The sequence below is a fragment of the Lithobates pipiens genome, unplaced genomic scaffold (assembly GCF_037356315.1).
Source record: "Lithobates pipiens isolate NorthernLeopardFrog02 unplaced genomic scaffold, aLitPip1_a1.2 Scaffold_3, whole genome shotgun sequence".
Classification (NCBI taxonomy): Eukaryota; Metazoa; Chordata; class Amphibia; order Anura; family Ranidae; genus Lithobates; species Lithobates pipiens.
Genome location: NW_027507790.1, coordinates 117,641,426 through 117,662,819, shown reverse-complemented (window position 1 = coordinate 117,662,819; position 21,394 = coordinate 117,641,426). Strand labels below are relative to the sequence as shown.

Here is a 21,394-nt window from a genome sequence, read left to right as displayed (position 1 = left end):
ACCAGCTGATTGGAGAAAAGCCAATGTAGCACCAATATTTAAAAAGGGCCCAAAATACATCACTGGGAATTACAGACCAGTTAGCCTAACATCAATAGTATTTAAACTCTTGGAGGGGATAAGGAACTATATACAAGATTTTAGTAATGAGAACCATATCCTTGGCAGTAATCAGCATGGATTCATGAAGAATCGTTCTTGCCAAACCAATCTGCTAACCTTCTATGAGGAGGTGAGTTGCCATCTAGATAAAGGAAGGCCTGGTGTATCTGGATTTTGCAAAAGTATTTGACACAGTTCCCCATAAACGTTTACTGTACAAAATAAGGTCCGTTGGCATGGAGCATAGGATGAGTACATGGATTGAAAACTGGCTACAAGGGTGAGTTCAGAGGGTGGGTGATAAATGGGGAGTACTCAGAATGGTCAGGTGGGTAGTGGCGTCCCCCAGTGTTCTATGCTGTGACCAATCCTATTTAATTTGTTCATAAAAAACCTGGAGGTTTGGGTAAACCGTTCAATCTCTGCATTTGCGGATGATACGAAGCTAAGCAGGGCAATAATTTATCCACAGGATGTGGAAACCTTGCAAAAAGATCTGAACAAATTAATGGGGTGGGCAACTACATGGCAAATGAGGTTCAATGTAGAAAAATATAAAATAATGCATTTGGGTGGCAAAAATATTAATACAATGTATACACTGGGGGGAGAACCTCTGGGGGAATCTAGGATGGAAAAGGACCTGGGGGTCCTAGTAGATGATAGGCTCGGTAATGGCATGCAATGCCAAGCTGCTGCTAACAAAGCAAACCGAATATTGGCATGCATTAGAAAGGGGATCAACTCCAGAGATAGAACGATAATTCTCCCGCTCTAAAAGACTTTAGTCAGGCCGCACCTGGAGTGTGCTGTCCAGTTTTGGGAGCCAGTCCTCAGGAAGGATGTACTGGAAATGGAGCGAGTACAAAGAAGGGCAACAAAGCTAATAAATGGTCTGGAGGATATTAGTTATGAGGAAAGGTTGCGGGCACTGAACTTATTCTCTCTGGAGAAGAGACGCTTGAGAGGGGATATGATTTCAATATACAAATACCATTCTGGTGACCCCACAATAGGTATAAAACTTTTTCGCAAAAGAGAGTTTAATAAGACTCGTGGCCACTCATTTAAATTAGAAGAGGTTTAACCTTAAACTACATAGAGGGTTCTTTACTGTAGGAGTGACAAGGATGTGGAATTCCCTTCCACAGGCAGTGGTCTCAGTGGGGGGCATTGATCTTTTCAAGAAACTATTAGATAAGCACCTGAACGACTGCATCATACAGGGATATACAATGTAATACTGGCATATAATCACATACATAGGTTGGACTTGATGGACTCTTTTCAACCTCACCTACTATGTAACTATGTAAGAGCCAGTGGCAAGCCGCAGGGCCAGTGCCAGAAAAAAAAATCAAACGTTCCTGTGGATCCTCCAAAAGAAACGTATTGTTTCAAGCACTAGAGCAGTTGGTTCATTAGGGAGTGATCATATAGGTTATGATGTCCGAAAGAGGCACAGGGTTTTATTCAAACCTGTTCACGGGTCTAAGACCAAATGGGGACATAAGACCAATCTTGGACCTAAGATCCCTAAACCAACATTTGTTAATCCAATCCTTATGGATGGAGTCAGTCCGCTTGTTAGTAGCCTCGCTCCAGATGGGATGCTTCTTAGCCTCTATTGATATCCTTCTGTCATCAGTGCCATAAATGCCCACCAACAATGTCCAGAAGATTATTTTCAGCCGAAGAGAAACGGGGAGCTCTCCTCCGCTTCGGATTCCTCCCCAAATTTGGTGTCTGAATCTGACGTTGATTATGAGCCTGTCCTAAGCAGTGGAACACTGACAACCTCAGAGAAGGATGAGAGCCCGCCCGCCAGATGAAGGCATTCTGGTGAGGAGGCAGTGCCATCCACCAGCACCACAGTACCTCGGCAAGAAAGGCCACGTACCAGTGGGGTGTCACCTCTGTCCCAAAGGGTTAGGTCCCATGCCAGCCTTCCCTATTCCCTTCAGAACCCCTTATGGCTTCCTCCTAATTCAGGAGAAGCTAACATTCCCCATTTCACAGCCAGGAGTCCAGGTGAACACAGAATTTTTCCCCAATAGCTTTTTTCCATTTCATTTTTACTGAGGACATGCTAGCATCAATCATGGCCCAGTGCAACCTGTATGCACAACAATTCATGACAAGTAATCCAACGTCCTATTATGTCCGTCCCTATGAGGGGAGAGCCCTAACCGTGGAGGAGTTCAAAAAATGTTTTGGGCCTCATATTCTGTATGGGACTAACCAAAAAAAATTGCGTTCATATTGGTCAACCCTCTCCATCCACCACTTGCCCATCTTTTCCTCAGTAATGCCCAGAACAAGATATCTCATGATTATGATATTCCTAAACTATAATGATAATACCCAGTTCCCACTCTCTGAAATTACCCAAATTATGATAAGCTTTATAAAATTCAGCCACTACTAAAAAAAAAATGTCTGAAATCTTCCCCCAGTTGTTTACCCCAGACCAACACACATGCATGGATGATTCCTTTATCAAATTTACTGGCAGGCTGGGCTTCATACAATTTATTCCTTACAAAAGGGCCCGCTATGGGGCAAAGCTGTATAAATTGTATGACCGAGCCACAAAGGTATACATATGCCTTCATGGTATATGAAGGGAAGGACACCAGCTGCATCCCCTTATTTGCCCAGACTACATGGGGTCAAGCGGGAAACTCATAAACCCACTCCTGGAGAAAGGCTACCATTTGTACATAGATACATTTTATACAAGTTTGCTCCTGTTCCACAACCTTCACGGAAGAGAACACTCCAGCATGTGGCACCATAAGGACGAACCGGAAGGGCTTTCCTCAAAGCCTCGTCAACAAGAAGTTAAGAAGTGGGGAGAATCTGACTATGGATAGTATTCCTGCCTGTTGCCTGGACAATTGTGTTTGCTTTTGCTGACCATGTCCCTGCCTGCTGCTTGTACTAGTTCTATCCTCCTGTGGTCTACTAAAACCACAGCAATACAGCATCAAAAACTTCACCATGCATCTTACTAAATACCTTGGAATGTCTACTTTCAAAAAAGGGGTCATTTGGTGGGTATTTCCAGGCTTGTTCGGATCGCAAGAAATTAGATAGGCCACAAGTACATCAGGTGTGATAAATTTTTTGATTTGCACCACAGCTTGTACACTATATAACTTCCGCACAGACCAAATAATATCCACTAATTTGGGTTATTTTTACCAAAGACATGTAGCAGCATAAATTGTGGCCAAATTTCATGAAGAAAAATAAAATTTTATCAGAAAAACAAAGAAATTTGTTTTTTCGAAATGTTCGGTCTTTTTTCATGTATAGCGCAAAAAAATAAAAATCTAGAGGTGATCAAATACCACCAAAAGAAAGCTCTATTTGTATGAAAAAAACTAAAAATTTGTTTGGGTACAGTATTACATGACTGAGGGATTGTCATTCAAAGTGTTAGAGCACTGAAAGCTGAAAATTGGTCTGGGCAGGAGGGGGGTTTAAGTGCCCAGTAGGCAAGTGGTTAGGAGAGCAAATTTTCAAAGGATGAGGGCTGCTCTCCAGGACTTAGACTGGATGGGAATATTGGCATCGCTAAACACAGAACAGAAATGAGAATTCTTCAAAAAGACTGTGAACTCACTCAACTGAACTAACTCAAATCCATAATGGGGATGGTATTGACATGGTCCCAAAGTAGAGAAGCATCTGGGGGTTTTGGTAAATCATAAGCTCAATAATAACATGCAATGCCAAGCTGTGGTTTCCCAAGCGAGCAAAGTCCTTTCTTGTATTAAGAGAGGTATGGACTCCAAAGAGTGATATCATTTTGCCCCTATACAAATCATTAGTAAGACCTCATCTGGAATATTCAGTTTAGTTTTGGGCACCAGTTCTCAAAAAGGATATCGGGGAAGTGCAGAAAAGGGCAACCAAACTGATAAGAGGCATGGAGCAGCTCGGCTATGAGGAAAGATTTGAGGAACTGAATTTTATTCTCGTTTGAGAAGAAGAGATTAAGGTGATGATATAATCAACATATACAAATATATAAGGTGTCCATATAGTGAACTTGGTGTTGAGTTTTTCACTTGATGGACAACAGAGGGCAGGGGGGCACTATTTGCGCCTAGAGGCAAAGATATTTAATCTCCAAATACGGAAAGGTTTCTTCACAGTAAGAGCCGTGAAAATGGGGAATAGGCTCCCTCCAGAGGTGGCACACAATATAACTGGATACTAACATTTTATATGTAAAGTTGATCCAGAGAAAATCTGATTTGCCTCCTGGGAGGGTGTCGGGAAGCAATTTTTTTCCCCTGCTGAAGGTTTTTCGCCTTCCTCTGGATCAACTGTGGGTATCGGATTGAGTATATGGGATTGGTTGATATTATTATTTATGGTTGAACTAGAAGGACTTTTTTTCAACCTAACTATATAACTTTAGTTGCAGTCAAGTGGTACTGCTCTAGGCACACCCACAGGCCAAAGTTCCTAGTCTTTCTTGTGTCCAAGCAGCAGAGGGTGACTACTAGAGGTCAACCGATATGGGTTTTTCTCTGGCCGATGCCGATACCGATATTTAGAAATCGCCATGGCCGATATATGATGCCGATTTTTTTGGGCAGATATGTTAGGCCGATCATTTATTTTTTCCCCTTCATCTCATAAAATCTAACAGTTAGACACCTTTCCCACTGGGGCGTTTTTCAGGCGCTTTAAAATAGCGCCTGTAAAGTGCCTGCAAAACGGCTCCCCTGCAGTCTGTGTGGAAGCCCTGAGTGCTTTCACACTGAGGAGATGTGCTGGCAGGACGTTAAAAAAAAGTCCTGCAAGCAGCATCTTTCGAGTGGTGTATACAGAAGCGCCGTGATAGTTCGCTGAGAGCTAAAAGCAGACAGCTGCAAAGGCTGTTTTAGTTCTCCCATTCACAGAACACTGTGAATGGATGACGCGCCCGTGTGGAGCGCTTGTTGCAGATGGTGACAGCTAGTGGGGGAGCTAAGATTCAGACAGCCTGCCCATAGATGGATCAAAGCTTGTCTGGTCCCTGCTGAATAGGCTCAGACTCAGGCTGAATAGGCTGAATAGGCTCAGACTCAATCCCTCTGTCTGGCTTAAGGTCCCTATCTCACATGCATATACTAGGGCCACTTTAACTGGTTCCCAACCAGCGCACGCCGATGTACGTCGGCAGAATGGCACAGGCAGGCATATTGGCATACAGGTACGTCCAATCTTCAATGCCGCCCTGCCATCATAAAATAAGAGATTATTTTATCATCACGCTTGGGTGTCTACGTGTTCAAATCTGTGGTGAAGGAATCTCTAAATGGCTTCAGAAGATTTTACTGCATTCTGGAAAGCCGATTAAGTTGGAGTGTATCACAATTATGTTCCGTAGTGTTCAGTCACTTGAATGGACTTTGGATATGTCTTTTTTCTAACATCTAAATGGGACTATTTCAAGAATTTTTGATGCAATTGTTTATTTTGTATTTTTTGCACGTACAGTTGGTTTTAGTATTACTATATTATGTGTTGGTGTTATTGTAGTAGATTTCACCCTATGAATTATATAATTTAATGCCTAGTAAATTAGGTTTGTTTTTACTAGTAGCGACCCTATTGTCACTAGTTCACAGTTATTAAGTATCTTCTCTTTGATTCTTTCCAGGGAGCAGCTTTAAAAAATATCACTATATTTTTAGTTTTCTAATTAGTTTAATTTTAATTATCTTCACAAGATATATATTAAGTGGCGCAGAGTTTATCCCGCTGCAATCAGCTGCACGTTTATCGTTCTTTGTTTGGTTTACCAGACATAGAAAAAAAAAGGGAATGTTTTATAGGAAACCTAGCTTTTCTATTGGCAAAATGCAGTTTCTAAAATAATTACTTCATGTTCCATGATTCGCAACATGAGTTATTTTGAAAGCCATATCTATAGTAACTTTTAAAAAGTTGTTTTAGATATTAATTTAATCTTTGGCTAATTATTATTTTTTATTCCTCATTAAAAAGACCACAAAACCTAATCTTATGCGTAATTGGTACATGCTGTTTCTTTTTCCTTTTCCTCTCCAGCTGGCATCATGAAAGCTCCCTCCAATCTCTTTTCTAAATCTTTTCACATTCAACACTATAAAGACCACTTTGTTATATATACATTGCAGTAATCAATAGAAGTTCAGATTTTATATAGAGTAAATTAAAGTAGACCCTTCACAAGCGCTTCATACTGAGCATATAGTGACAATTCATAAACCAAGGTTACTATTGGTGAAAACTGCGCTCCAAAGGTGTCAGTAGATCAAGACTTGCATACTGTTGAAGTTTCAAATCTTAAATTATTGTGTTCATTAGCTTGGCCTAACCCTTCCTCCCTCTTTACCCTTCCTGCTGGTCAGAGAGTCTGCTTATCACATTAAAGGACCAAAAGACAGAGAATAAAAATCTAATCCAAGAGCCAATATGTTATACAGTAAATCGCAGCGTACAATTCCTTAGATGTAGGGGCTGCATTCGTTTTCTTTTTTTCAGACTTTTTTCCTTTATAATCACCTGGTAATCCTGGCAGTAACACTCTCCTTGTTCAAGTTTGATAATGCTCACTTACATGCTGTATCTATAGAGAAGCATTATCACCCTAGGATAGGACCGCAAAACCCTTGCCCCTGCTTTTTTTCTCCATAGCATAGGAAGGAGAGGTGTTCTGTAGTCCACAGAGATAACTAGGAGAAATGTGGTTGATAACTTTATATGCTCTGTCTAGACTGTACTTTTAACAACTCACAAGATATCTAGGAGATCAACATATATGTTTGTGGAATGTTCGTTTCTGGCAACAACTCAAATTTTGGATTTCCTGCAAGTTTTTTTTTTTTTTCATATTTTATTAAGGGTATTTGAAGTAGGAATACAGAGAAAAAGAAGAACATAGAAAACCTTCTGGTTTTACATATACATGCATACCATAATAGCGGTGACCTAGATGTAGTGACAAAAAGTTGTGTGTGTGTATGTGTGTGTGTATATGTGTGTGTATATATATATATATATATATATATATATATATATATATATATATATATATATATATATAAAATATGCATAAAGAATAGTGTGAGCAAGTCCAGTCACTTGAATCAGATACTGCAGAATAAGATGTAGTGACAGGTGTTAGTCATGAAATGCGTTGTCTTGTTCTAAATAAAGCAATTTTTGTTTTGCACCTCAGTCTGCCTCATTAATAATCGTACCTGATTGCTTCCCCGCCAAGTTTTATTGTTGAGTAGAAGCTGCTTTTATGGAGAATAGACCTGAGGGAATGTGAATGCAGCATTTCTGTGCCCTTTACTTTACCCTCCATAGAAATGCACTTGCAATTTGTTCAGTCTTGTGACTTTGGAGGCTTGGTAAAAAAGCTATGTTTCAGTCACAGCTGTGCTAAGAGTTCCCCCCCGCCAGAATAGAGGACAATGGTAAATGCACAGAGGAAATATTACGGTACATTATCAAAGAAGAAAAAAGAGTAAAGCAAGAAATTGTATGTTAATATGGATTAGGTGCACAAGTATCATAGGGCCTGCAAAAGACTTGTTTCAGTTTTTAGCGTGAAGGACATTCGAGCTTTTATAAAGGCAATTAGACATCAATTAAAGCATGCTTAGACGTGCAGCAGTTCACTTATAAGATAAAGTAGGATTTTTTTTCTCCTAGTATGTCAATGTCCATATTAATGGTGCACTATAATACTAAATTTACTCTGAGCGATGCCATTTGGAATAATTATCTGCCATGTCTGCAGTACAGAGCTGTGTTAACTTCTGACTGCTAACTAAACTCATGCTGCCATTACTGAGAGAATGTAAAAGTTCTACATCCTTTTATTTCACTTTCCAACCCTTGATCTGATCTTGACGGACATATGACAAGAGTGCGCTAATCCACTACAATTGATCAGTAACATTTCTTCCATTTCATATCATGTCTCCTGTAAATATAGGAGAGGGGAAATCTGTGTTACTGCACTTTGTACATCATCAAGCATTAAGAGACTTGCTATTAAAGTATTGGGTTTTAAGTTGCAGGTATCCATTTAAGGCTAGGCTCACACTATTGCAGTTTCCATGCGACCACATTTGCACAGACATAACAGCCCATTCAAATGAATTTTACCTAAAAAAAAAAAAAAACACAGTACCTTTTCCACAATCGCAGCTGCATCAATACCACATTGTAGTAGTAGTAGCAGCACATTTTTGCTGTGGCTGCGAGAAAGTAGCGATATACATACAGTCCTGCATGCGCAGAAGTGTGAACCTAGCCTTACATCAGTTTGAGATGCTTCTGAGATTATTAGGAAGTAATTGATAGATGCTTTGGACTTGCAATTGACCTTCATTTGAGCTGTTTCAAGCAAGTTTTGTATTCCATAAAAATTTAGAACCCATAAAATGTGAACAAAAGCCCTAAAGCACATTTATTTGACAGGCTGACTGAGAAAAAAATAATCGAACAAATTTCACCACTATACAGTGTAGATGGACAAATCTCCCAACTCAGCTACTCTATTAAGCTGGCCTCACTCGGCCTGATTTGGAAGCAGCCTCTGATTGTCCAACAGTTCTCCCCTCAACTTCCTACATTTTTCAATTAAAGGATGTTGGGCAGAAGGAGGCCAACAGGGCTACCCTAAGTCAATTTTGACCAGTTTATTATATTTGTACACTGTATGGCCGTTCTAAAGCTGAATTCCGTGACAAGCAAATATTGGCTAAATTCAAAGACATGTGTTCTTCCTTGAATCTTGAATTTCCTCAAGATCTGTGCAGTAATCCAGTGTGAAGTGTTTATAGAAGCTTCCTCTAATATTGACCGTTTGCCACTGGTCTCCCTTCTTGTGCAGGGGGACTGGTCTTGCCTCCTCCCCCTCCTGTAGTTTTCTGACCACAGCCTGAAGTGGGGAGAGCTTTTTGGCTCCTGCCACAGCTCTGCTGTCTGCACAGACTATGTACAGCACAGTTATAGTGTGACTTCTACAAGGTAACTCCTGGGTTTGTAAATGTATTTGGTGCATACATCGTGGATTAATAGCCCTAGTGACTATTGAGCAATACGTATACATTTTTTGGGCCTGGAGTTCATATATGTCTGTTAAGTTCTAAATCCACTGCTGCTGACCCAGAGGAAAGAAACTCCAAGCTTCAACCAGACAGCTGTCAGTACTATCTGTTATGACTATGTTCACATATACAGTGAGGATCATAGTTATATTCTGCAGAATCAGTCATATATTCAGGAGTTGCTGAGGGTGGCATTGAGTCTGGGCATTCCAAAGTCCAGATGAATAATGATTGCTATATTGGTTTATTTACAAACCATATCCTCTCTTGACAATCTATTATGTTCCTTTTAGCCCATCTGGTTATATGTTCTCTTTGAAGCCCAGTTTAAACATCGCCCCGCGACCCTGCAACTGTTAATGCCTCTGAGATCATTTCTAAGAGTTAGGTGAATCTGTCAGAACTTGAAGTACCTGTATAGAAAGCTTCAGCTGGAAACCACCATTTTCAAGCTCCTGGGCCACATACTGGTTGAGCTGTAAAGCTGGCCATATATGGATTGAAATTTGGGTCCATGTATAGGAATGCTGGTTATAAAGAATGCCATCAGTTTCTGTTCCACCAGCCCATTTGGAAATTTACACGCAATCTGTACTGGCTATAGCTGGTACAACTGATCAGTGTATTCTGATGTTGGGGAAGTCTCTCCACTGTCAAAATACGAAGGCACAGTGGGAGGATTTCCCCATCCGCATCGAGAGTGTGGATGGGGCAATCAAGTCACTCAAACCAACGGCAGCATGGAAAAAATAAATTGTGTAGGGGCTGCCTTTAGACAACAATGCTAGTAAACACAACCTGTAGTGCCCAGATAAAGACTCCCATCTGAGACGTCTTGTGCGGTTTTGCTTTGACAGTCGCATAAAAATTCCTAATGCTGATCTGAGGCTTTTGTTTAGCTCTTTTTTGGTTGTTAACCTGGTTTGTAATGTTTATTAACCTACACCAAGATTTGATGCCTCCGGCAATTGAGTTTATGATGAGTGCTTAACCTTTCTTTTTAATGAAGACAAATTAATGGTGTTTAATGTTTGTATGACAACTCTGGTCAAGTAGAGGCTAAGATGTTGTGATTTAATCAGGTCTAACAAGTGAAGATTGAGTTTCTGCTTCCTTCTTCCACAGGCTGCTCTGTACCGTCTCAGTGGAGACTGGAATCCCTTGCACATTGACCCCAGCTTTGCTGCAGTGGCAGGTAAGTCAATAGCACCGTCTCCATAGACCAAAATTAACACACAAAGCTTTACTTGCTGCCAAAGTAGAAAATTTTAATGCTATAAGACATTGTGCCATATGACAGGTGTATTAGTATCCAACTTTTAGCCAATCCCCTGATTGTCCGTTAGTATTCGGATCAAAAAAGATTAAGCTTTATATGTTCAATCCTATCTGCCCATTCTGAGATGATGATATTGACAATTGGCTTCTTCTAGAGAATCTATAGGAAAATGGTCACTTTTTTTTCTATTTTAAACCAGTAATGCATTTTTTTTATATTTGCTTTAAAAAAATCAATCTTGAAATCGTGTTTTCAGCCAAAACTGTATTACATAGTCTTTGGATCGAGTGGGAAGCATTAGAACCCCTGCCAGATTTCTACAACTATTCAACGCGCCATTAGAAAATGTTACCCCTCATTTTCTGTCCCTTTTAATAATGATTTTAAAGAGTAAATGTGGGAAAGTCTCCCAACACCAACAAACACAGAAATATCATTTTTTTTAGTAGAGATGGGGAGGCCTAGAACCTTTGTCAACACGTTATATCTGTTCCTGTTGCAGATTTTCTCCTGTTTAATAAGTTTTTCATAACAGTGATAGTATGATAGAGGAAATCTTCATAACTGAGCCCAAGATGGCAGTAAAAACCTAACTGGTTCTAATCCATCCAAATGCTACTTGGGAAAATATAAAGGTTTTAGCTGGACATATACTTACTGTGGGTGCATCCATAGCTATTAATGTATGGCATGTTTGTGTGCAGGCACTGCTATCATTTACCAGCCAGTCAGCAGCATATATGGTATAGGATGTCTAAGGGGTCTTTGAGGCTTACTGTCAGACTCTGTCCCTTGATACATAAGGTATATGATGTTTACATGTGTAGCATGATTACAGAAGGGGAGAGCACGTGGGTGTGCTTAACAGTGTGCCACAGCTTCTTTATTGACCTGTAGGCACTCTGGGGGCTTGTCCTAGATCAAGCTGCACCTGCTACCTGCACTAAAGCGTGACTTAACCACTTCCGGACCGCCGCACGTCAATATTCGTCCTGACTGATGGGGGATATCGTTGTTATTACAGCATGTAGCTGCCATAACCCCGGTATCCTTGTGTTCGTCTGGCGGTCCGCTTCAAGATAAAAGTGGTCTCTGTGGCGGCTTCGCCGTGAGATCACCTTTATCGGCGGCGTGAAAATATCTATTTGCCATACCTGTTGGATCCCTGTAGAAGCTGGAAATCACTGTTGTACTGCTACTCCAGTGATCTCCACTTGCTTGCGGGTCCCGTGCTGAGTGTCTGCCCTGCTGCGTCATGAACACAGAAGTTTCTCAGAACAGGCACCATTCAGAGAACACTTTGCATTTTCTCAGTGACTGAAAAGTATTCTCTAATTGGATGAGGTGGAGTGTCGGTTCAGTAATGTCATAATCTCTCTTGGCCAATCAAATCATTTGAGAAAATGCAAAGTGTTCTCTGAATGACACCTGTGCCAAGCAAGTGACTAAGCAGTAAGGTGACCACTCGGCATGGAACCCAGAAGCTAATGGAGAACACTTTAGTAGCAGTGTGCCTACTACAGTGATTTCCACTATCCACGGGGTTCAGCCAGGTATGGAACATACATACTTGCAACTCTTTTCAAATTGCCATACCTAAACTTTAAAATTATACATAAAAATTAAACCTTTCTATCTCTGACCTACTGCAATTTATTGTATGTGGGAAGTCAAACCTCTTTAACTTTCATTTTTATATGACAGCCACAGTATGATTGGTTGACATTTATTAGCCAGCCAAACATTATTGCAACATTCAAGTTCTCCCTTTATTGCTTATTACCTCATTTTATGACTGGCTGCAGAAATGTTATTGCTTAATTTAAACTCAAATCTCTTTATTTTCTTGGAATAATTGTAAATGTATTAAACTTTAGTTAATAAACTTGGCTAATAGACTTGAACAAAATTCCCCATCTTCTAGGGCACATTGATTTCTTTGTATGCTTGTGAAAATAGAAAAGATTAAATTTTTGCCTTTCTGGTGTTCCCCTCCACAGGATTTGAAAGACCCATCTTGCATGGCTTGTGCACTTTCGGATTTTCTGCCCGGCATGTTTTGAAGCACTTTGCGAATAATGACGTGTCCAAGTTCAAAGCCATAAAGGTAGTAGCTGTTTTCTCGTCCATTTTGGGATGGGGTTTTGTGTGAAGTCATAAATTGCATAAACAAAAATTTCCTTTGGTGCTTGCACATGAAGTTTTTGTGTGCCAGGAGTCTGGTGCTGGTAGTTTTTGTGTGGCACTACCAGCCCCAAGAACTAGTGTGAATACTTTGGCTTTCCTGTGTTTTTCCTATATAATAAATGTATCCTCTGCACTAAAGCATACCCCTGTGGTTTAACCCTCTTCTTCCTGGAATCGACACTTTACCTAACCCTTAAATAAAGGGTTTTAATTAGTTTTAACGGTCCAAGTAGTGTGCATTACTGCAATATAACAGTGTGAATAGACCACTTAGGCAAATCAACAAGGTGTCTTACTAACCCACCCCCTGACCCTCCTGTCCTCCCTTTCATCATGCCCCTTGCTTCTCCATTGATCAAGGAGCCAAACCTTGTGTAAGTTCATAGGTTGATGATTCGCTTTTATTCAGGTGACCGTGTTCAGGCCTGTCAATTGGCTGCTCAGGTCACATGTGTTAGTAAGAGATTTTTAAAGGTAATCCAGTTAGAAAAATGTGAATCTTGGGTAAACATGTGAAACGTATGCAAAAACATGTATAGTTGGACTCCTTAGTGCTTGTTAACCTGAAACCACCCATTCAAAATGAATGGGCTGCAACACACTTCAACCTATGAAAATGTAATACAAAATGTTATAACAAACTATGAAAAAGTTCTGTAAATCTAAAGTGATAACCATTAAAGGCTTTTAAAAAGTATGTAGTTTGTTGCCGCTGCACGGTTGTGTGCAATTTTAAAGCATGCTTTTTGATAGCTATGTATTCGGCATATACGGTAATATTGTTTTTATGTGTGTTTCATAGCATTCATTTTAAAAAAAAAGTCAGTTTTTTTTTTTTTTCAAAAATAATTGCGTTCGTATTTGCACAGCGATTTTTCAATTATTTTTTTTTTAATCTCTAGGGCCTTTGCTTTAAAAAAATATATATCATGTTTGGGGGTTCAGAGTAATTTTTTAGATTTTTTTTTCATGTACACAAAATGTCAGAAAGGGCTTTTGTCTTCAAGTGGTTAGAAGAGTGGGTGATGTGTGACATAAGCTGCTAATGTTGTGCATAAAATATCAGGACAGTTCAACCTGCCCCTCCCAAATGACCCCTTTTTGGAAAGACACCCCAAGCTATTTGCTGATAGACATGTCCATGAAATATTTTATAATTTGCTAAGTTTCGCGAAAATTATATATATATATATATTTTTTTTTAACACATAGTTGTCACTAAATGATGAATTGCTCACACATGCCATATGTATATGTGGAATTACACTCCAAAATACATTCTGCTGCTTCTTCTTAGTACAGGGATACCACATGTGTGGGACTTTTTGGGAGCCTAGCTGTGTACGGGATCCGAAAACCAATCACCACCTTCAGGATTTCGAAGGGTGTAAAATGGTGATTTCACTTCCTCACTACCTATCAGTTTCAGAGGCCATGAAATGCCAAGATAGCACCCCCCCCCCCATGACCCTATTTTGGAAAGTAGACACCCCAAGATATTTTCTAAGAGGCAGAGTATTTTGCAGCTCATTTGTTTGAAAAAATAAAAATGTTCCTTTTCTTCCTTCATTTTCAAAATCTCGAAACATTCTGACAAAAAGTGAGATCTGCAAAATTCTCAACAAGCCTCTCAGCAAATAGCTGGGGGTGTCTACTTTCCAAAATGGGGTCATTTGGGGGGCTTGTGCTATCGTGACATGTCAGGGCCTCCAAAAGTCTGATAAGAAGTGAGGAAGTGAAATCACCATTTTACGCCCTTAGGCTGAAGGCAGTGCTTCGTTTTCAGGGTCCTGTATGCAGCTAGACTGCCAAAAAGTCCCACACGTGGAATCCCCGTACTCGAGAGAAGCAGAAGAATGTATTTTGAGGTGTACCTTCACATATACCCATGGCATGTTTGAGCAATAAATCCTTTAGTGACAACTTTGTAAATATATATATATATTTGTAATTTCCTGAAACTTGTGGCAACATATAAAATATTTCATGGATTCAACATGCCTATCAGCAAATAGCTTAGGGTGTCTACTTTCCAAAATGGGGTCATTTTGGCATTTGATGGCCTCCGAATCTGTGATGGGTAGTGAGGAGTAAAATTACCATTTTACGCCCTTAGAAAGCTTGAAGGCGGTGATTGGCTTTCGGGGTCCTGCTAGGCTCTCAAAAAAGTCTTACATATGTGGTATTACCCTACTCAGGAGAAGCAGCAAAATGTATTTTGGGGGGTAATTTCACATATGCCCATGGCATGTTTGAGCAATACATAATTTAGTGACAACATTGTGTACATTTTTTTTGTAATTTTTTAATCACTTGTGATAAAAAATTAAATATTCAGTGTGCTCAACATGCCTCTCATTAAATTCCTTGGGGTGTCTACTTTCCAAAATGGGGTCTTTGGGGGGGGGGGGGGGTATTACTGCTCTGCCATTTTAGCACCTCAAGAAATGATAGGCAGTTATAAAGTAAAAGCTGCATAAATTCCAGAAAATGTACCCTAGTTTGTAGACATTATAACTTTTGCGTAAACCGATAAATATACACGTATTGAATTTTTTGTACCCGAGACATGTGACTGAATGCATTTTAGCCTAAATGTATGACTAAAATTAAGTTTATTGTAATTTTTTTTTTGTATAACAAAAAGTAGAAAATATTTTTTTTTCAAAGTTTTCAGTCTTTTTTTGTTTATATCGCAAAAAAAAAAAAAAAGCACAAAGGTAATCAAATAACACCAGAAGAAAGCTCTATTTATGGGGGAAAAAGGACGCAAATTTAGTTTGGGCGCAGCATTGCAGGACTGCACAATTACCAGTTAAAGCAGCGCAGTGCCAAATTGTAAAAAGTGCTCAGCTCAGGAAGGGGGTAAAATCTTCCGGGACTGAAGTGATTAAAGGCAGCCCATTAAAAAATTAAATGGCTGCTGATGCAACCTACCATGTTTAGAAAAACAAAAGCACATGACCCTTTTTTTCTACCGCTATCCAATATTATTGGCACAGCAACACATGATCGCGTGGACTAAACCATGATGCAGAAGTGTGAATGATCACCAGTTAATGCCCAAGGATGACCAAATAGCAACTGATGCTTCTGATCTGAACACTGCTTGTGATAAATGAGCCCTATCCTGTTCCCGGGATGTAATAATGAGTGCCTTTGGCAGTAAGTGTGATTGACATTTGCAGTCATGAGAGGCTTGAGTGAAGAGGTGATCATATATGCGAGATGTCAGTGTAAAACCTTCCAATACATTAACCCTATTGCCCAATACTGCCTGAAACTCCTTAGTTGTCGAGAAAAAAAGAGAGCTTCCAGGATACTTTGTCAGTAAGAATAGAATGCACTTGTAGTTTCTTGAGAATGCAAAAGTCCACAGTTTGGCCATACTTTGTATATTCATTCTTATGTGTGCAACCACATGGGTTACACACACCTTGTGCACGGTGTGCCCCTGTTCATTTCTAACTCGCACACCGATGTACATGACTCTCAATGTTCCACAGTGCATACACCTTGATTGCAGTGCATTGGGGTAAAAAAAGGGTGCATGGATGTGCATCGAAGACCATATGTAATGAATGGGAACGTGCAGCAATGCATGTACTGCAACATCTGTAGACTGTGCTCACGTATGTGACGGTGGGCCTTTAAACTTATCAATTCAGTGAATTGTGTGAACTAGTTGGTATGATATTGATCTGGTCGTGTTTTGAAGTCAGCTTGTTTTAAACTGACAACTTTGATTAGGCGTATCCTAATGTATCCTAAGGCCTTTTCCCTAGTTCATAGAATTTTAACTTTGACATATGTCATTTTCAATCTGTTTATACACTGGGGATGGTGAGATAGCAAGCTGTGCATGAGAGCCCACACCATATGCTTGTCTATGGACCCGATCGTATTGGGGAATTCCAAAGGGTCCCCAGACCAACCTGAAGATATAACCCCCAGATGTACTGTATTCTGTGTCTGCTTTAGTATCTTCTGCGAGTATGTGTAGATTGTCATAATAAAATGAGTTTCTTTTCATATTTTGCTGTTTTTACTTTTCACTTCAATAATCTGACCTCTTTACTATTCAAGGTTCGCTTTGCTAAGCCAGTCATCCCTGGACAAACTTTACTAACTGAAATGTGGAAAGAAGGCAACAGAATTTACCTTCAGACCAAGGTCAGGAATAATATAAAGAATATTGTCCCAGATTGTATGTGCTCTTTTGTTGTGAATCCATATCAATGTTATCATGAATATATTTTTGTGTGTTTAAATAGGAACTATACCCACAACAACTTGATAAAAATTAATGTTCTTTAGCAAGGAACATACATTTGACATTAATAATTATGCTACTAAAAGCATGTGCTGTAAATTGCCTCCAGCATTGTTCCTGTTTCTTCTTGCTGGAATCTGCCATTTTGCTGAAGCCCAGAGCCCCTGACCAGCAGAAAATCTTTAGGCTGTCAGCAGATCGGCCCCTACGTTTTTGACACAGGGCCGAAAAGTAGAGAGCAACTGAGCATGTGCAGAGCAGGGTGAGACAGTGCTTTACTTTATTTTAAACAGTATAGGCACTTATTTTTAATGTTTTAAATATCTATACCTGCACAAGGGGCCAGCCTGAAGTGATCTAGCAGGACTTAATTTTTGTGACTAAAGTTCCACTTTAAAAGAGAGGTTTGGGATTTAAAAAAAAATAAATAAAATCATACTTGCCTAGGTGGATGCTGCATCTGTCCCCTCTGGGCTCTAAATGAGGTGTTTATACCGCTCAGGTGAGTGCTTGATAACAGTCCTGTATGAGTACCCGCCTCAGGTCGCCACCGTAAACATCCAGGATAAAGAGAAATTGGCCGCACACCACCACAGAACTAATGCAAAATAATTCCTTTAATGTCTTCACAGTCAGGTGGTGTGTGGCCAATTCCTTTTTATTCTCGTGAGCTCTAAGACTGAGTACCGAATGTTCAAACACCACTGATCACTCGGTGCTCAGTGCTGTGCTTTTACCGCCCACGCACTCACTTGAGCGCTGACCCGTGGAGGGGGCGGGAGCGGATGGCCCAGGCTCTCAGCGGCTCGCTTACAGGTTGAGCCAGATGCTGGTCCAGGGTTCTGGACGGATCTCACTCATATAGTCACGGTCTTTCCCCAGCCTTGTCTGGCTCTGTAACATCAGCCAACTCGAGTCACAGGCATGCAAAACATCCACAGGAGAAGTACAGCCAAATGAGCTTTGGCTGTACTTCTCAGTTAGGCAAATCCAAACCCAAAAGTAAAATGTAATCCATTTCAGCTTACCAGTCTTTAAAAATTTTGGCTGCATTCATTTTCTTTTTTTAGGCTTTTTATCCAGCTCGTGTTTTTTTATTTTTTTTATTTTTTAATACAGCAAATTTAGCAGTTAGTGAGTTGAAACAAACCATTTAAACTGTCTGTAAAGGCTAAAGTTTTTTTTTTTTTTCTTCAACCCTAATGCATTTTCTGCATGGTCAGTTTTTTTCATATAGTTAAAACCTTTATCCCAAAAGGATAAAAGTTATTGCTGTAAATGTTTAAGTGTTAGCTGGAGTTCAGTTTTGATCTGTTAGTCACTTACCTAAAGTCTTTTTAAAACTAGTAGTCCATCCAATACTGCCTTCTCCAGGCAGTGCTGCTGTCTGCAGGTATCTTCATTGCTGCTCCACTGCCAGAGGAGCCACCCATTGTTGGGTTGTGTTATTGGCCAGGTTACCAGGTGAAAATAAAGGGTAAAAAAAAAACCTAAACAGAAAACTAAAGCCGCCACCAAGTCCAAGGAGTGGTAAGCTGCAATATATTACATTTTTGTTTTTGGGTTTAGATACACTTTGTTCTGTATTTTCAATGGCATTCATATACGGTTCACTTTTAAAAAATGAATCCCTTCAGTCCAAGGCGGCAATGTTAAGTAATTCGATATCAAAGAAGAGTAGAGCTGAAGACATTGTGTTGTGATCTTCTGTAACAGAGAGACATAACTATCAATCTTTTATTCAGTAGTGTGACTATTGGATTGGATTCAGAACAATAAATCCATTTGATCTGTATAATTGGAGAAATAAATCTAGCTATAGATTCACTAACCTATGGTAGTGTAATGAATACACGTCATTTATGTTGTAGTACTTACTAAGCCATTTGCAGAAATGACTCCTGTGAAGCCTTAAGGCAGACCTTATTACTCCATAGGTACCCTCCTGCCTTTTCCTCACCCCTATACACAGATGCAGAAAAAAAAACACATACAAAGAAATACCTCTTTTTATTTCAGTCCTGTATCCTTGCCTAGGTGAGAATCACATAATTTTACAAAAAAACAGCTGGGATCCCTAGTAGTAATATAAAGGAGACCTAGCAGTGTGTCTGCGTTTTGACAAGATCTCGCAAACTGCCTCCTGGGATCTGTGATGTAGATATTTTAGGAGGAAGTTTGCGGGATTCTAGATGTTCCCTATAATATAGCAAGTCTTCACTTTTTGAGTTCAGGTCCACATAAATTCCTTAAATTATGGTTACTAATTTATAATAATGAATATATACAATGTAATTAGACATTTCCTTTAAAGTGATTGTAAACTCTTCAAAAAATAAAAAATCCTGCAAGACAAAGGCATAATGAGCTAATATGCATCACATACTAGCTCATTATTATGAATACTGTTTCGGCGGTCCCCGTACACCGATGTGACAGGCGACATGTCTCTCGGAGTTATTTCCGGATTTGCAGGCTCCGGCGCTGTGTTTGGCCAGAGCCGCAATGACGGCATGCGAGTGGGAGCCACCAGACACGGCACAGCTACTGAAGAAATGGCACGAGCGAGCCGTTTCTTCAGTGCGCATGTGCCAATGGTGTCGGCACATGTGGATACAGTGAATGTCTCCTAAACGGTGTAAGTTTAGGAAATATTCACGGTATCTACAGGTAAGCTTTAATATAGGTCTCCCTGTAGGTACAAGTGGTAGTACGGGGTTTACAACCACTTTAATTACACTAATGTATATTAGCGTTGAGTATTCAATAGCTAGTACTAACACACCCACATTTAAAGTGGTTGTAAACCCTTACAACACACTTTGACCTACAGGTAAGCCTAGATTAAGGCTTACCTGTAGGTCCAAGAAATATCTCCTAAACCTACACGGTTTAGGAGCTATTTGCCGAAAAACAGGCACCACTGTCTACGGCGCAGGCACACTGAGCGTGGCACCGTCAACGGCGAATATGCCGCGTGTGGCGGCTCCCGTGCGCATGCGCGGGAGTGATGTCATCGCGGCTACGCCGAATGACAGCGGCGGAGCAGCGAGACCCACCGAAAAGATGGATGCGTTGGACTACAGGGGACAGCGGTGACATCGCTGGCTCCTGTGTCAGGTAAGTGACACATAATGGACTACTATGCGATGCATAGTAGTCCATTATGCAGGAAATGAAATGGGAATGAAAGAGGAAGTAAACTCATCAGGGTTTACTTCCTCTTTAACCACACCTGACGTTTTTTTATATGTGCAGTGCACAGCTATTTACAATGAATGGCACTGCAAATGTGGTGCTTCCTGTTGCAGTAATGCACTTTTTTTTTCCTTAGTTTCCTATAAAAAAAAAAAAAAGTCTTGGTGAGTTTTCAAAGAGAATAAGACAGTGAACCAAGTGGCTCAGCCCGCACTGGGCACGTCCAGTAATGCACGTTTTACTGCAACTCAAAAGTCTGATTCTGACCAGGATGTTATGAAACCAGTAAAATACAAAAAAAAAAAATTTAGATTGAATGCTAAAACAGAAAATACTACAGTTGGCTGCTAGATGGTGGTAAGTATTATAGGAAATACCGAAGATATTTAGTACCATCTAATGGGGCGATGTGGTCATTTCTGATTTTAAATCCATGAAAGTCATTTATCCAGAACAAAAAATAGTCTAATATTTTTTTTTGCCCCAATCACACAGAATGAACCTACATGCACTTTCACAGGACAAATTGCTATGATTTTTTTTTTTATTTTTTTTTTTTTAAATACACCCCTATGTGTATCACTAGCCTTAGTTTCCTTTTTTTTTAATTTATGCTTTTATTGATTATTTTGTCTGTCTGGTTACACTTCTGTCCCATGAGCTGTAGATCAAAGGATTATTTCCGTAGTTCCAATAAGACCTGACATATTTTTCACGGGTTCCTCAAGCGTGAAAAGGTTGTGAAAGGCGATTTAGCATTTGACCGTTGGTAAATTGCAAGGGCATGTGGTGGAGAGGGTGAGCGCATACCTTTTTCTTCCAGGGTGTCAAACTGCATGTTTGCTGCTCTTCCATTGCAAGTGTATAGCTAAACATAATAACTGTATGTAGGATTTCAACACATACATAGACTAATTTAATATCTTGATTTACTGGTAGACCAGAGTTTTTAGTATACATCTAGTACACCTGTTGTATTTTCAAGCCCAAAATGGCTTAATATGTGTAGGTGATAATATAATAGATGCATATATGCTGTGTTACAGTGGGTGGTATAGGCATCAATGTTCTCACATAACTTCAAATCAAGGTAAAAACATTTTTTCTATCAAATATTATTATATATTGGAAAATATGTGAGTCCTGGGTGATAGCTATGTAATTCTTTTGTGAATATATTTACAACTAGAACCCTATATCTTTATACTTTTTTTTTTTTTTTTTTACCTTCATTTTAAT

At 39.8% G+C, this 21,394-nt stretch overlaps 1 protein-coding gene across 2 annotated transcripts in view; it reads left to right on the top strand.

The window, feature by feature from the left end:
* HSD17B4 (hydroxysteroid 17-beta dehydrogenase 4) overlaps nt 1-21,394 on the top strand; it is a 429,215-nt gene that overhangs the window by 343,395 nt on the left and 64,426 nt on the right. For both annotated transcript variants that reach the window (XM_077462215.1, XM_077462216.1), the window contains exons 18-20: nt 10,344-10,413; nt 12,498-12,604; nt 16,771-16,857. In XM_077462215.1, the coding sequence (XP_077318341.1) occupies nt 10,344-10,413; nt 12,498-12,604; nt 16,771-16,857 (264 nt within the window). The remainder of the gene's footprint in view (nt 1-10,343; nt 10,414-12,497; nt 12,605-16,770; nt 16,858-21,394) is intronic.